General features: G+C 42.8%; 1 protein-coding gene across 3 annotated transcripts in view; it reads right to left on the bottom strand.

The window, feature by feature from the left end:
• Positions 1 to 14,538, bottom strand: part of Prrx1 (paired related homeobox 1) — a 95,695-nt gene that overhangs the window by 43,264 nt on the left and 37,893 nt on the right. For all 3 annotated transcript variants that reach the window (XM_060364596.1, XM_021638726.2, XM_021638727.2), the window contains exon 2: positions 1,815 to 1,990. In XM_060364596.1, the coding sequence (XP_060220579.1) occupies positions 1,815 to 1,990 (176 nt within the window). The remainder of the gene's footprint in view (positions 1 to 1,814; positions 1,991 to 14,538) is intronic.

Here is a 14,538-nt window from a genome sequence, read left to right on the forward strand (position 1 = left end):
AAAGTAAAAAAAAATAATAATAAATAAAAAAAAAACTTATCTCCATATGAAAGAACTTTACCAGCCAGCGAGGGGAGTTGTCCCACAGATAACTTAATACAGTACATGTCATGTTGTAACAAATGTCCTGAGTATGGGGTCCCCAAGTTAGGTGATTGGTTTGGTCTGGGAAAGGCCAGGAGTTTAAGGAGAAATAATAAAGTCACAGAGCAACAATTCTGTGCCGCTCCGACAGGAAACGCTCACGGCAATAGAAGTCATTGCTTCGTAGTGTCATAGGAAAGGAAGATAAACAGAGATATATAATAGAACCACAGGTGGGACAGAGATGGCATTTCCTGCCTCTCCCACCATGTATGTGTATGGATGTATGTAGGTATGTGTATATGTATGCACGTATGTATGTCCGTGCATGACATTCAACTCTTGAAACTGGACAAGATTAATCTCCCAACTCAAAAGTTACCCTTCCCCATATTTTAAACAGTTTCCATCATTGCTCTACCTATGTTTGCTTTTTAAAGTTCAGAGTACTACAGCAACATGGTGCTATAAGATACTAGGGGATAATAGTCTATTTAATTTAATTTTTTTACACAAAATATGTTTGATCATATTTTCCCTTCCTCCAACTATTCCAAGATCTGCCCTACCTCCTTTCCTACCCAACTTCAGGTTCTCTCTTTCTGTGTCCCTCAAAAATTAAAACAAAAACAAAAACAAAGATCAAAATAAAATAAAGTTAGAAAATAAAATGCCCAAACAGAGAGCATGGTTTTTGTAAGTGGTTTTCTTTCTTTGCTTTGCTTTCTTTTTTTTTTTTTCTTTCTTTCTTTCTCTTTCGTGTGTGGGTTACTGATTTAAAGTTGTTCATCATTTCACTGCAGGCTGAGGTTGGGGAAATAGGAGGTAGAGGGGGTCAGAAAAGCAGAGGGAATTCATAGCAATGTGTGAAAAGCAACCCGGGCAGAGTTAATTCACTGGGGTTAGCTTCAGATCTGCGAGGAGGGAGGGATGGAGAGAACAGGACCAAATGTCAGTGTGGAGCTATGCTCTGTTGCTATGGTGCGCTCATCTGAGCCCTGACTGCCATCACAGACGTGTGCCCTCAACGTTCTGTCTTGTTTTCCTTGGGGCCACAGGAGAGGTTTAGATGTCTTTTCTTGCATTATTGCACTGATTTTTTTTTTCTCTCCTGGGAGAACTTTGAGGAGAAGCTCTTGTCTCCCCATGTGGGAGGTCTTTTCACACTCCTGTTCTGACTGAGGGAGCCACCATTACTTCGCCCTCTCTCAACTTGTTTTATTTCATAGGGACATTGGAGACTATAAGAAGTTATCTACTCTAAGTAAGCTCTTAACTCAATTTCTCAATATTCATCTCCAGTCTTTATCAACATTCATAATCATGAGTACTTAGAACAAGGTTGGTACTGTCCCAAGCTGGACAGGAAAGCTCAGGGGAGGGTGAGTTAAAGGTTATGGCCACTCTAGGGTTCAAATTGAGAGATGGCATGCTGAAGCAGGCCCTTATGTGTGTGGTGTATAAAACACCAATGCATAAGGTTCACAACAGTGCAAAAGAGATAGCCCTTCCTACAGCATATTTTACCCTCCCTAAAGGCATTCACTTTAATTTTGAAAAGTACCATTCATCTCAATGAAAGATATGAAGTCCGTTGCCATACTTTATATTTGCAACCCGTATCAGTGTCAGCTGCAGCCCCAAACCTACAACTTGTATTGATAAACCATCTTCAGAGATGTGTCACTGCGGAGGGACACTTGGTGGATGCCATCCAAAGCATGAGTTACCTGCACTCTGGCCTCAGTGAGGTTCACCCGACGTGCAAGATCTTCTCTCACAAAAGCATCTGGGTAGTGTGTCCTCTCAAAGACACGCTCCAAGGCCTGCAGCTGGCTGCTATTGAAGGTCGTCCTGTTTCTCCGTTGCTTTCTTTTCTTCTTCTCCTCTGAGTTCAACTGGTCATCTGGAATGAAATTGGTGATAAGGAATGGAGGTCACTCCAGAGGTCCCAGGTGGCCTGTATTTACTGCCATCTCTAACGAGAGATTGCTTCTTTTGCTCACATCCTTAGCAAGGTACTGGAATCAAATGTCCTTTTTCTTAAATGAATGCTGGCAAGGGCCAGGAATCCTCAGTTCTGAGGCTTTGCCTGCATGGTCCATCTTGGGTTTGCTCTGAATTATCCCAAAGCCATCTTGGTTAGCCAGTCATTCAGAGAGCAAAATGCCCCATCAGAGAGTAACATGGGCCTGTCCTGAAACCCTAACCAAGCCCCAGGATAAGAATGATTGATTGTGGAAACCAAGTGGTTGACCAGCTGGGCTAATAAAACTATGAAACCGTTATCCAGAGTCTTGAACTTCCCATACATACACACTCTTTTGTGGCACATGCTGCCCAGAGAGGCTCAGTTCAAGCTAAACTACAAGGAATAAAGGTGAGGATAAAGGAGAAGTTGTATATTTGTTCCATCCTCAACAAAAACAAGCTCTTGGCACTGTGTTTCTAGCAGATCCAATCATGGTTTCCCATGACTGAAAACACAAAGCATTCTCAGAAAAAGCTACTAGCAAGAATCGGGCTGTCTTATAGACACTCACCTCAGCTGTAATGTTGTTGTTACCACAAAACACACACACACACACACACACACACACACAAATTAGAGCCTGTTCTAGATTTATATTTGGGTTCAAATTGCAAGTGAAACTGGGGATGCCTGCAGAGCAGATCTCTAGAAGACTGATGGCTGAGGCTACTGTCTTTAAACTCTGAGACTTTTTCCCCCTTAGGCTCCTTCAGGACTGAGAATAGACACTGTATATTGCCCTTGGTAATTAAAGACCCAGATACAATAAACACTGGCTGAATCCCCCCCCCAAAGGAAACATGAAACTTCTCGTCCTCAGAAAAGTGTTTCTGTAGAAGAAAAAAAAAAAAAGAAGGTCTGATCCAATTGGTTCAAGAGAGAAGATGCTGACCAACATTCCATGATTGCTGCATGAGTCCATTGATCAGTCCCTTTTGGTTTTGACACTTAGCACCCTGAGGGAGCCTCTGCCACACCCTACTGAGAGCCTCAGATTAGCCACATTTTGATGATGGAACCATTTGAATCATAATTTCTATGATCTCTCCAGGCCTAGAACATCCCGGCTAAAATAGCTGACACTGTTTACCTATTAGAAAAAGTAGCTGGCAATAACATCAACACTGTAACTCAAATGGGTAGGACCTAACATCCTTTAGCCTGCACATCCTTTAGCTCCCTGTTCAATTGTCTGGAAGCATTCGTATTGTTCTTATTGTCACCCCTCCTAGATTTCTTGTTTGCAGTTCCATATGACTAACTCTTCTAGTATCTCTGGTCTTCAGTGACTTTGAGACAATGTCTGATCCTGAAATTTATGTTTCCATTAAATGTGAATCTGAAAAAAAAATCCTTATCTTCTATACTTTTCTAAAGGTGAGACCAATCAGACCACAAGTTAATATTTTTGTCATGTAAAGAAAACACCAGAGTAAGTAAATACTCTGATTTTTCTTCACTCGGAATTCTTTCTCCTGTATAACCACAAGTTCCAAATCCTTTGTTCTGCTTTGTAATCCTGTTTCTGTTTGCACTGCCAAACTCTGATCAAGATCAAGAGTATTTTACATCTTGTTCTTAGTACTACAACCTGCCACATAATCACTCGGTAGTTCTTAGAAATCTCCCACTGTTCACTGAGACCCCGCTGACTGTCCACTCTAAAACCACCAAGTCCCCCGACGTGGGAGTAAGGGAAATGGAGGATTACAGGTTATGACAGGGAATAAATAGCTAAGATGATCTGAAGTGATTCCAGCAAGAGTTTCCCAGTGAATGTTCTTGTTGGTTTTAACAAATGAAAACATCAGTTCGGATCATGTTGAAGGTGAGAAAAGACATTCAAGTAACAAAGGTCTCAGGAGTCCAGCTCTGGCAAATGTCCTTCAGAACCCAAGGCAAATGGAAAGAGACAATAAGTAGGCAGCAGAGACAGCTTGAGCGGCAGCCCTTTGGCTCATCTGTCTTTGCTCACTGCTCGCAGCCTGAGAGATTTCCCTGCTGTTGAAGAACAGGATTGGGTACAGTGTCTTCCACAGCAGGAGAGGATAAATAAACACTGCTGAAGTTTACAAACTCAGGGCACTTGAAGAACGTGTGATAAATACATTTGTCAGGATTGGGGCTCTGCTTGAACACAAGGGGAAAAAAGCAGTGAGTGTTTTTCCCGGCGGGAGAGTCCTCTTTCTGTTAGGACAGTGAAGGCTAATTTCAAACTATGTGGTCCAAAGGCGCTAATCTCCAACTGACTCGATGGGACAGACATCGTTCTTTATCATCCTGACAGGGTCAGGATTCATAAAGCTTCAGAATAATGCTGAATTGTGAACAAATTTTTAAAAAAAATATACAAGGTAGTTGTGGATTTTATAGATTTGATGTTTAAGTACATTCCCAGTGTGTAGTTACTGCTACTTTCTTGATGTGATGACTATGCTGGCTTTATTGACAGGTGCAGTCTCACTTGGAATCATGAATCATAAAATTCTGGCAACCAATAAAGTGCAAGAAGTTATCTAACCCAACCGTCTCGTTCTGCAGATGAGGTAAGGGACCTAGAAGGACAAGGTGATTTGCCTGAGCTCTAACAAGGAAAATGTGAGGTTTCTAGACAAGGCTGGGGGCCAGGACACCTAATCCTACTCCATTCTTAAGTGAACATGGCAACAGACACGCTGCGCGAGGGAAGAACAAGAAGGCATCAGCAAGGAAAATCACTCAAGGGAAATGTTTGATCGTGCTAGCTGTTATAAAAATATTATAAGGCAGCTCTGTGAATAAGAATCACTGTGTCATAGACTATTCCAGCCAGAATGCCCATATGTTCATCTTGAGTGGCTGTTTGGGTCAGGTGTTCTGTGTTTTTCTTTTCAGTTGCCTCCCTACATGCCATCTTCCATCTTCTTTTCCCTGGAAACACATGGGCACACTTCTCTTTCATTTTAAGGGACACATTAAAATCAGTATGCCCTAGGAAGCACATCTCACATTTTACTTCCTGCATTAAGTCTTGGACAATAGTTTCAGTCCAGGTTAACCTAGCTAGCCCTTCTTAAATCTCCATATAAATGTTCTTATTTTATCAAATGCTATGTAAAAAAAAAATATGGTCCAGTTCTTTCTAGGAAGGTATTTTCTTGCCTTTGTGCATCCAATCATTATTACAGAGGAGATATAGGCAGCATAGACGAGCTGACAATAAAAGTTGGAAGAGTTAGACCTATACTGTCATGTAGAAGCAAGACCTAGAATTAGAGCCCTCATGCCTAAAGGGCTCAGTGGTTCCTGAATTCAGATTCTTTTTAACAGTGCAAAGCAACTAATTAGGTCAGGGCTGCCTTTGTTTCTGGATAATTTTAAATACAAAAGGAAAAAAAATAAACCTTTTATAATGAGTCTCTTTCAGATTTAGACACAGGAAAAGCCTTGGGGTCTTGTTCCTTTGTGAACGCAGAGCTCAGTTTTCTGTTTTCATCTTTTCTATGAAAAGCATCTTCAAAAATGCATGTGCAATAATAATCAGGACCACATACAAGACAGAAACGCTTAAAAAAAAGAGTGTTTTCAGTGGGTCACAGTGTCGCTAGCATAGCTTCATGAGAAACCCGGGCCAGAACCCTTGCAAGACAGACAGACTGTGCATGGAAGAGAAAATGGCGCTCACTCTGGCTATAGCATAAAAGCTCACTCCGAACTCTGTGTTAGGCTGCTGACATTACCCTGGAGGTAGGGTGAAGAAAGCAGAGAGTGATCCCTTCAAGCATCAGGCCCAGGGGGCTGTGGTAACCTCTACCCACTAAGACCTTGCATCCCCCACGCATTCTCTGACATTCTGCTGTGCTGCCTCCAGGAGGAGGAACATTGGAGGTCCCAGATCAAGGGTCGGCCCAGCATAATTTAAAGGTAGAGTAAAAAACATATTTTAGGAAGAAAATCGCAGCAAAAAATGTGCTTCCTATGCCTGAGTCACATCAATTTGGGAAGAAATCTGATGCAAGAAGATAAAATGCCAACTTCGGTAGCAGAACCAACCGCCACATCAAAGTGTGTCGTCTGTCTCTGGGTTGAAATCATGGCAGGCAAGCGGATCTGAAGTGCAGACCGCTGATCACTTTATGGGCATTGAAGAATGTTTTCAAAGCAATTTATATTGCACAACAGCTACTTACTTTAATGGGATTTGTGTGGTTCAGGCCCTGTAACCTTTAGAAAATTGAAAGGAAGTATAATTGCAAAAGCCACTAAAAACTGTTTTGCTTTGATTGCCAAGCCTATGAAAAGCAGTGAAACACAACTGTGGTGTTCGTTTGCATTTCTTTGGGTACCCTTAGCTTTAACTGAAATTGGTACAGCATCCTTCTAATACGTGCTCTGATATGTGGCTCAGGGACCACTTACCTGGAAACATGGTCGGCAATGTAAATGGAGCTTAGTTATCATAATGACCAAAGCCAGACTTAGCAGCATGTCAACCCTTTCTCAACAGCATGCTACTTTCAGGGTCCTCCACCAGTGAACCTTGTCCACGGTGCAGCAAGACTGGGTCGATGACAAATATACAACTGGTCAGTCATGGTCAAGGATCACTTTCGACCTGCCGGGCCCACTGTATGGTGAAATTAGGCATGTGTAAGCTTTCCTTTGCTTATCAAGTCGGCATGCTTTTGGATGCTTAGGCATCCATCTAAGTCTTTAAAAATAATATCAAACATGTAAAATGTGATTGTTCTTTAGAGAAAAAAAGAATATTCTAAAGGAAAGGGAACTGGGGGAAAGGGCTGAAAAGATGGCTCCGTGGTAGACAGCACGTAGTCTTTATGAACAGGGCCACAGTTCTCAGTCCCCACACCAGGTAGCTCATAACCACTCATCAGCGCCCTTGAGCTTCAGGGAATCTGATGTCCTCTTATGGCCTCCACATGTTCATATGTGGACTCAAAAAGCACAGGCACACAGACACACACACACACTTAATAAATCTTTTAAGAAGGTTATTTTTTGTACCGATGTTCATTTAGGTGTCATCCACCCAAAGAGCATCAGACCCGTCAGATACCTTTTTCTCAGAGGCGGGACCTGGGGTATCAACCCGCATGCAGTCAGACATGCTCTTCTCTGGGTCCAAAGCGGCTGGCCCTGAGTGCAGTGCTTAGCCTCGCATCCTGAGCGTAACATTTTAGCTTTTTATGGTATCCAACCATGCTTGGGGCGAATGTCCTGCTTCAATGGCTGTAAAGGCCTGAATGATCATGGCTGCATCACACTGTTGTGAGACTCTAATCTTGCATATATACCACAGGCAAACCAAGGAGACCAACACCAGAAGGCCTGCTATATTTCTAATATCAGAGATCAGACCTCTACTCTTGCCTGATGCGTCTAAAACAAAAAGGGGGAACTGTAGAGAGCTGCGGAATGCTGTGCCTTAAAGATGGAGCTGGTTTCTGCCTTCCACCTTCCCGATGGTGAGTGCTCTCTGTCACGAACAATTCCACATTTGGCTAAGGCTGAGGATCTGGCTTGCTTCCATGTATGTGGACCTATCTGCATTGCCCCCGTGGCACGCCTGGGTTGGCTACCCAGAGGCTATTTAAGCTGTGGGCTGGCTTTCCCCAGGGTCAAATGATTGTTCAAGGTTCCTGAATAAACTGCATTGAAAAAAAAAAAAAAAAAAGAAGGTTATTTTTTAATGGTTCTTTAAAGGTGAGCCTGTGGTTCTGTGGACAGTCTCAAAGCTTAGCTTTTTCATTACAGCCGACCTTCCTTTGAAACAGAAAGTACTTAAAACAGTGAGGTACCTTAACGTGGCGGTTGGTATTGCTTTAAATCTCTCATCATCTCTATTTTCTTTCAGCTCTGTAAGGCAAATGTATTTCCATAGCGCTAAAACAGTCCATATCACTTTTATGTGCCTTAACTCTCAGGATGTGTCTCTGAAGGCATCCCTGACCAGAACTCCTGAGAGAATGCAGTGCAAGCAAACCTTCCTAGGCGGTGTTAGATCAGAACCTTTATCTCCTTTTGGGGCTGTGTAGGCTACGCACAAGGCTCTGGATTGGCTCTCCAGCACCACCAAGTAACAACAACAACAAATGCTAGGCATTGTGTTACTGGGTAGAATACCTTCTTTTCGACAGAGACATAAGGATGTGGTTTAAGATATGTACACTACCCTCAGTTTCTCTATGGGAAATATTAGGAAAAAATAAAGAATAACAAAGAAGGAAATAAGAATCCTTGATGAGTGTTAGCAGGCCTTCTGGTGTTGGTCTCCTTGGTTTGCCTGTGGTATATATGCAAGATTAGAGTCTCACAACAGTGTGATGCAGCCATGATCATTCAGGCCTTTACAGCCATTGAAGCAGGACATTCGCCCCAAGCATGGTTGGATACCATAAAAAGCTAAAATGATACGCTCAGGATGCAAGGCTAAGCACTGCACTCAGGGTCAGCCGCTTTGAACCCAGAGAAGAGCATGTCTGATTGCATGCGGGTTGATGCCCCAGGTCCCGCCTCTGAGAAAAAGGTATCTGACGGGTCTGATGCTCTTTGGGTGGATGACACCTAAATGAACATCTGTACAAAGTCCCAATTTATTTCTAATATCAGAGATCAGACCTCTACTCTTGCCTGATGCGTCTAAAACAAAAAGGGGGAACTGTAGAGAGCTGCGGAATGCTATGCCTTAAAGATGGAGCTGGTTTCCGCCTTCCACCTTCCCGATGGTGAGTGCTCTCTGTCATGAACAATTCCACATTTGGCTAAGGCTGAGGATCTGGCTTGCTTCCATGTATGTGGACCTATCTGCATTGCCCCCGTGGCACGCCTGGGTTGGCTACCCAGAGGCTATTTAAGCTGTGGGCTGGCTTTCAAAAAAAGAATCCTTGATGAGATTTGCCTCACTATAACGGAAGGGGATATGGTGGAAGAGAGCAGAAAGCTTAGCAGCTTAGAATCCAAGATAACTGTGTTTTCCTGAGGCCCTGCCCATTATTATCTGTGGCCTTGGACAATGTGATTCACTTCTCTGAGCCTTTTTTCAAAACAACAGAATAGAGAAAAGGCTTTACTTCTCAAGGCTGCCCAGGACCTACAGGAACAAATCCCAGGCAGTCAGTTGGGCACAGAGGGCATTTGAGAGTGGCCGCAGGGGCATTTGTGAGCCTTCGCGCTGCTACAGTCACTGGGGTTTCTCCTTGGAAATGGACTAGTCAAAGCTGCTGTGCTGTTTGCTCCCTTTGCCCTCTGCTCCCTGTTACTATCACAAAAAAACCACAGGGGAAGTCAGAAGACGCTTCAGACATGGTAACTAATGCTTGATCAAATGTGATGAGTGTGTAGATGAGGCCGTGAGCTAAGAAGACTCACTCATAGAAGCTTAAGAACAAGTAGGAAGTAAGACTTGGTGGTAGACCCAACAAAGCATGAGAAAACCCGAAATTTGCCCCAGACACCCCACTGGGGACTCTCTTCTGCTGTTAGTTAATCCTTGGCTTTCTACTGAGCCAATTTTTCATTCTAAAATTCACTTTTGAAAAGAAATATTCAAATATCAAACACTCAAATTGGTTAAAAAAACATAACTTTTTGTAAGCAATCGCACCAGAAATTAGTGTTTTTTGAAAACACAGGAAAAAGAAGGAAGTCAAAGGCTAAACACAGGCTGTGAAAATTCAATTATTCTCAGCTCATTTGCTTTGTGTTAACTAATTTGGTTGCCACATGTCTAAAAACTAAAAGTCACATTACTCAATATTTACTTCGTGACTTTTATTTCTTCCTCTCTCTCTCTCTCTCTCTCTCTCTCTCTCTCTCTTTAAATGTCTGAGCATTTTGGGAAATTCCAAAAGATTATCTTTTTTTTAAGGAAAAGAAAGAAACCAGTAAGGCAAAATTCTAGGAAAAGAGTAAAATGTGAATCAGATTTTAAGAGCTTTCTAAACTTTCAGTGTTCCGGGTGTGTGGTCCCCTGAGGTGACCATTCCCTCCAGGGACAGCACTGGATAAGGTGTCTTCCTGCTTCCTCTGGTGACAGTCTTCCTTCCTAGAGACTGCTTCCACTTGAAGAAAGGCTTACCAGCAACTGTGACATTACCAATAGGAATGGCAGTATCAAGTGGCTCGACCTGCCTCAGGTCATTTTTTAAGATGATTCTTTTCTTTTTGTTATATTTTAAAACGATATAAAAGCTGGTTAAAAACAGGCTTAAGAAAACCGCTCAGGAGAGCAGACTAACATGAGTGAGATGTCCATAGTTAATGAATGAACTCAGCTCTTGGATGGACAGGACTAATGAAACAGAGAGTGCCCTTCTCATTGGCTAAAAACAACAGTAATAATCACAAGGTATATGAACTCTTAGAATAGAACTTGAGTTATACTGCCTCGCATGTTTTTATTTTAGATTGAAGGGAGAAGATGTTTCTAGCATCTAGCAGTGAGCCATCGTCCATCACAATAAACACAGAGAGAAGGGCTCTCAATATCTGTCAGTAAACAAGGAAGTCTCAACAGGAGATTAAGCTGCTCTGGGTGGTTATGCTGGTCTTCGATACCAAAATAATCGGAAGACAGGAGGATGCTAATGTGCCCAACATAAGAAGTCTGATATTTAAAAATAATGTTTAAGTAAACAAAATTAAGAATCTCCCCAAAGAACAAGAAAAGTAAAAGTACATATAGCGGCTCCCAGTTCAGAACTCCTGTTTCTTGTTTTTGTTTTTTTTTTTTTGTTTTTTTTTTTTTTTGTTTTTTTTTTTTTTTTTTTTTTTTTTGCTAGGGAGGGAAATGGACAGTACTCCATAACATCTCTGGGTTTTAATTCATATGTAAAATCTATCTCAGTTGTATCTCAGTCATTTCAGGTTGCCACGATGGAGTCCCGTAGACTGGGAGCTCCAGAACACAAACTTATCTCTCACAACCTGAAAACTGGGGAGCTTTAGAGAGTGAGCCAATTCAGTTCCTTAAAAGTAACAGTGGGTACCCTAATAAGGGGAACAGGGACTGTTTCTGACATGAACTCCATAGTGGGCTCTTTGACCACCCTCCCCTCCCCGAGGGAGGAGCAGCCTTGCTAGGCCACAGAGGAGGACTCTGCAGCCAGTCCTGATGATACCTGATAAAGCAGGGTCAGATGAAAGGGGAGGAGGTCCTCCCTAATCAGTGGACTTAGAGAGGGGCAGGGAGGAGAGGAGGGAGGGAGGATGGGATTGGGAGGAAATGAGGGAGCGGGAGTACAACAGGGATACAAAGTTAACAAACTGTAACAGGTAACAAGGATCACACTCTATCCTGAGGACTCCACCCTCGTGACCTCATCTGAACCTAATTAGTGCTTCAAGACCTGACCTTCAAATGTTTCACATTGACTGTTAGAGCTACAGCCCATGGACTGGGTTGGAGGTAGAGGTGGGGTGGGGATAGGCATTTACTGTGGGAGCCTTGCTTTGACACAAAGAATTCACTCAAGTACTTTTAGAGGATTCCAATTGTAACTACTAGCTATACATTGTTGCTTTTTGCTTCAAAACATATTGGGTTTTAGCAATTTACCATTGGTAATTGTGAGAATTGAGCATGGGTTGCAAAACGGAGTCAAATTCAGGGCCAAGTCTGCAGCATCAGCCTGCAGGGCCACCAGCATCTCATGGTGGGGTCATAGGCTTGTTTTTATAATTCGGGTACCTAGCCAGATAGAAAGATTTTTTTTTTTTTGTTCTAGATGACAACCAAATTATGCTCTCCTAATGGCAGTGTGTGTGTGTGTGTGTGTGTGTGTGTGTGTTTTCAAGAAAATCATTGGCTGGCTTATAAATTGTATGAGGGCTGCACTGTAATTAGCACGCTTGGGGAAATCCTGAGTGATTGACAAATACCTGAATGCCAAACCGGTCCCACAGGGATAAATCTCCAGATTGAAAGTGATATGAATGTTATTTTATAAGAAATAGATCATGTACAATTATTGTCTAGACAAGGAAGTCAGTTGCCCTGTCTCTAGCTTAACTAAAAGGAACCGTATACCACTTTCGAGTCTTCCACCGTGCGTCACCTCCTTCCCATCGGTGACAGAGCATAAGCCTTGCTGCCAACGGTCTCCATCAAACACTGAAGACCAAGCCTAAAGTTAATGACACTAACTGTGGTCAAAATCAGCCCATCATGACCTTCCCATCCCTTCACCATCAGCCCAAATTTCTACCAATTTTCCGTTGCCAATTGGGAAAATGGGCTTTTTGGATACAGAGGGGTAGGACATACAGTCTGCTCTCGGAGGATTTTATGTAGATTTGAGAGGCAAAATTGCAAGTCCATCAACTGGAAGAGTAACAGCAGACAAGATATATCCGTTTGACTTAACGGACAGCAGAGCCAGCAGTAGGCAAGGGAACAGGACTGAGATGTCACCTGAGCATTAAGGGAGAGACCCAATGTGCCTGGCAACCATAGCTAACCTTAACAATGTGACAGTCTCTTCCTGGGGATTTATTTCTGAGTGTCTTAACTAGGAAGGAAGTTGATGCACTAAGGTCATACGAGAAAAAGAAAGTTAAATTTGGGCAAAATTCCCCAAACTCTGTGGGATAATCTTATTTCCACCGAGTCATGTGCTCTGGCTTTAAGCATCCCAAAGAAGTCCTTATTAGTAGATGATCCTGTCTGCCTGCAGTGACCTGTGTGTCACTGTGACTCACATCATGACCACATGTCCACACCCCGGCATCTGAAAGCTGGTGGAAGGAAGCCATGCTGTCCCAATTCACAGCAGGAGAAAGCCAGGGTAGAGGATGGCCATAATTAAAGGCTTTACTGATTGAAAAGAAAGTGGTAACTAGGAGAGTATGTCACCATTTCAGTGGCCACTGGGACTTCCCTTGCCGTCGGTTTCCAGAGTGGTCCTGTGCCACACATTTTTCTTTCCATATCCTTGGGCCTTTTCTCGGCTTCAGTATCTCTATAAAACTTTCAACTTTTCAATTACTTTTAGAAAAATATTATTACTATTGATTTGAGACAGGGTTTCTCTGTATAGCCTCAGCTGCCCTGGAACTTACTCTGTAGACCAGGCTGTGCTCAAACTCAGAGATCTGCCTGCCTCTGCCTCCCACATGCTGTGGTTAAAGGCATGAACCAGCACCGCCCAGCTTAGCCTCCACCTCCCCCCCCATAGGTGATCCCAGCCCAAATAGTCAGCATTAAACATGTAAACATAAGAGCAGCATGAAATGGACTCAGCGGGTGTGTGTGCATGTGTGTGTATGGATGTGTGTGTATATGCCTATGTGTGTGTATGTGTTCAGAAAACCCACAGCTGAACTAGTAACAACAGTGCTATAAATATAGTAACTCAGAGCAGATCCAATTGCCCGTGGTAGAAAGGCCCAGAAATTCTGTATTGTGAAAGATTTACTTATTTGGGCTGTCTGCATAGCCCGCTAAGGCTGCTGAGACCTAGCATCATTACCTGGTCCGGTATAACTATATCTGGTAACTCACTTTGACATATTGGTTTCTGGTGGGAGTTCCCAGATAATGGCTCATATGTCACTGCCAGCTGGACATAGCTTCAAAACAAAAGACCGTTTAAATAGATATTTCAGATGTTTGAAATTTAAATAAAGCAAGGCAGAGTATGTAGGGTTCCAGAGTGAAGCCAACTGGCACATTGCACCGGTTGGCATGACCAAGTACCACATCAATGGGCTCTTAAATCACTGTACAATTCAAGCATGGAAAAGAAAAGAAAGGTAATGGAGCCATAGAAGATGAATCACAAAGAGGAAAAAAAAAACCTCCTTCCTCTAAAATCTGAGTGTTTATACATTGACATTGAGACTGTCCCAGTTCCACTAGAACCCAAATGATATATGCACCTTTGGAGCCATTTGTGGCATATATTTTGAAGTTCTGAACTCAGCCACTGTGGAAGTTTTATGGGTCTCTTTAGAAAAAGAGTGGGTTTTGGTCAGAACTGGAAAAATAATGGCATAAAGCATCCACTCACAGCAGAATAAAGACCTGCTAGATTCCACACTGATGCCTCTTCCAAGAGAAGACTGAGAAAAACAATTTATTCTCCAAATTCAATTTGAAAGTCAAACAGTTAATATTAGAAAAATGTTTGTTCATGGAGCACGACACACATGCCGACCTGCTGAGTTTTTCCCGCTTATGACAATCAAGAAGGTGAGTCTCTCCAAGATCGATCGTCACACCTGAGGACGAAGAACATGAGTAACGTGTATGTCACGGGCTTTCTGAAGGCTGTCCTGCTTCTCAAGAGTCCTCAAGGAAAATGAGACAGCTCGGAAGGCAAGTTTGCAGACAGCCCCAGACCATCGCTCCCTGGACCCGTAGCCAATAAATCAATTCCTTCCTAGGCAGCAGCTACACCAATGGATATACTGACTATCTGGAG

The sequence above is a fragment of the Meriones unguiculatus genome, chromosome 11 (genome assembly GCF_030254825.1).
Source record: "Meriones unguiculatus strain TT.TT164.6M chromosome 11, Bangor_MerUng_6.1, whole genome shotgun sequence".
NCBI classification, from domain to species: domain Eukaryota; kingdom Metazoa; phylum Chordata; class Mammalia; order Rodentia; family Muridae; genus Meriones; species Meriones unguiculatus.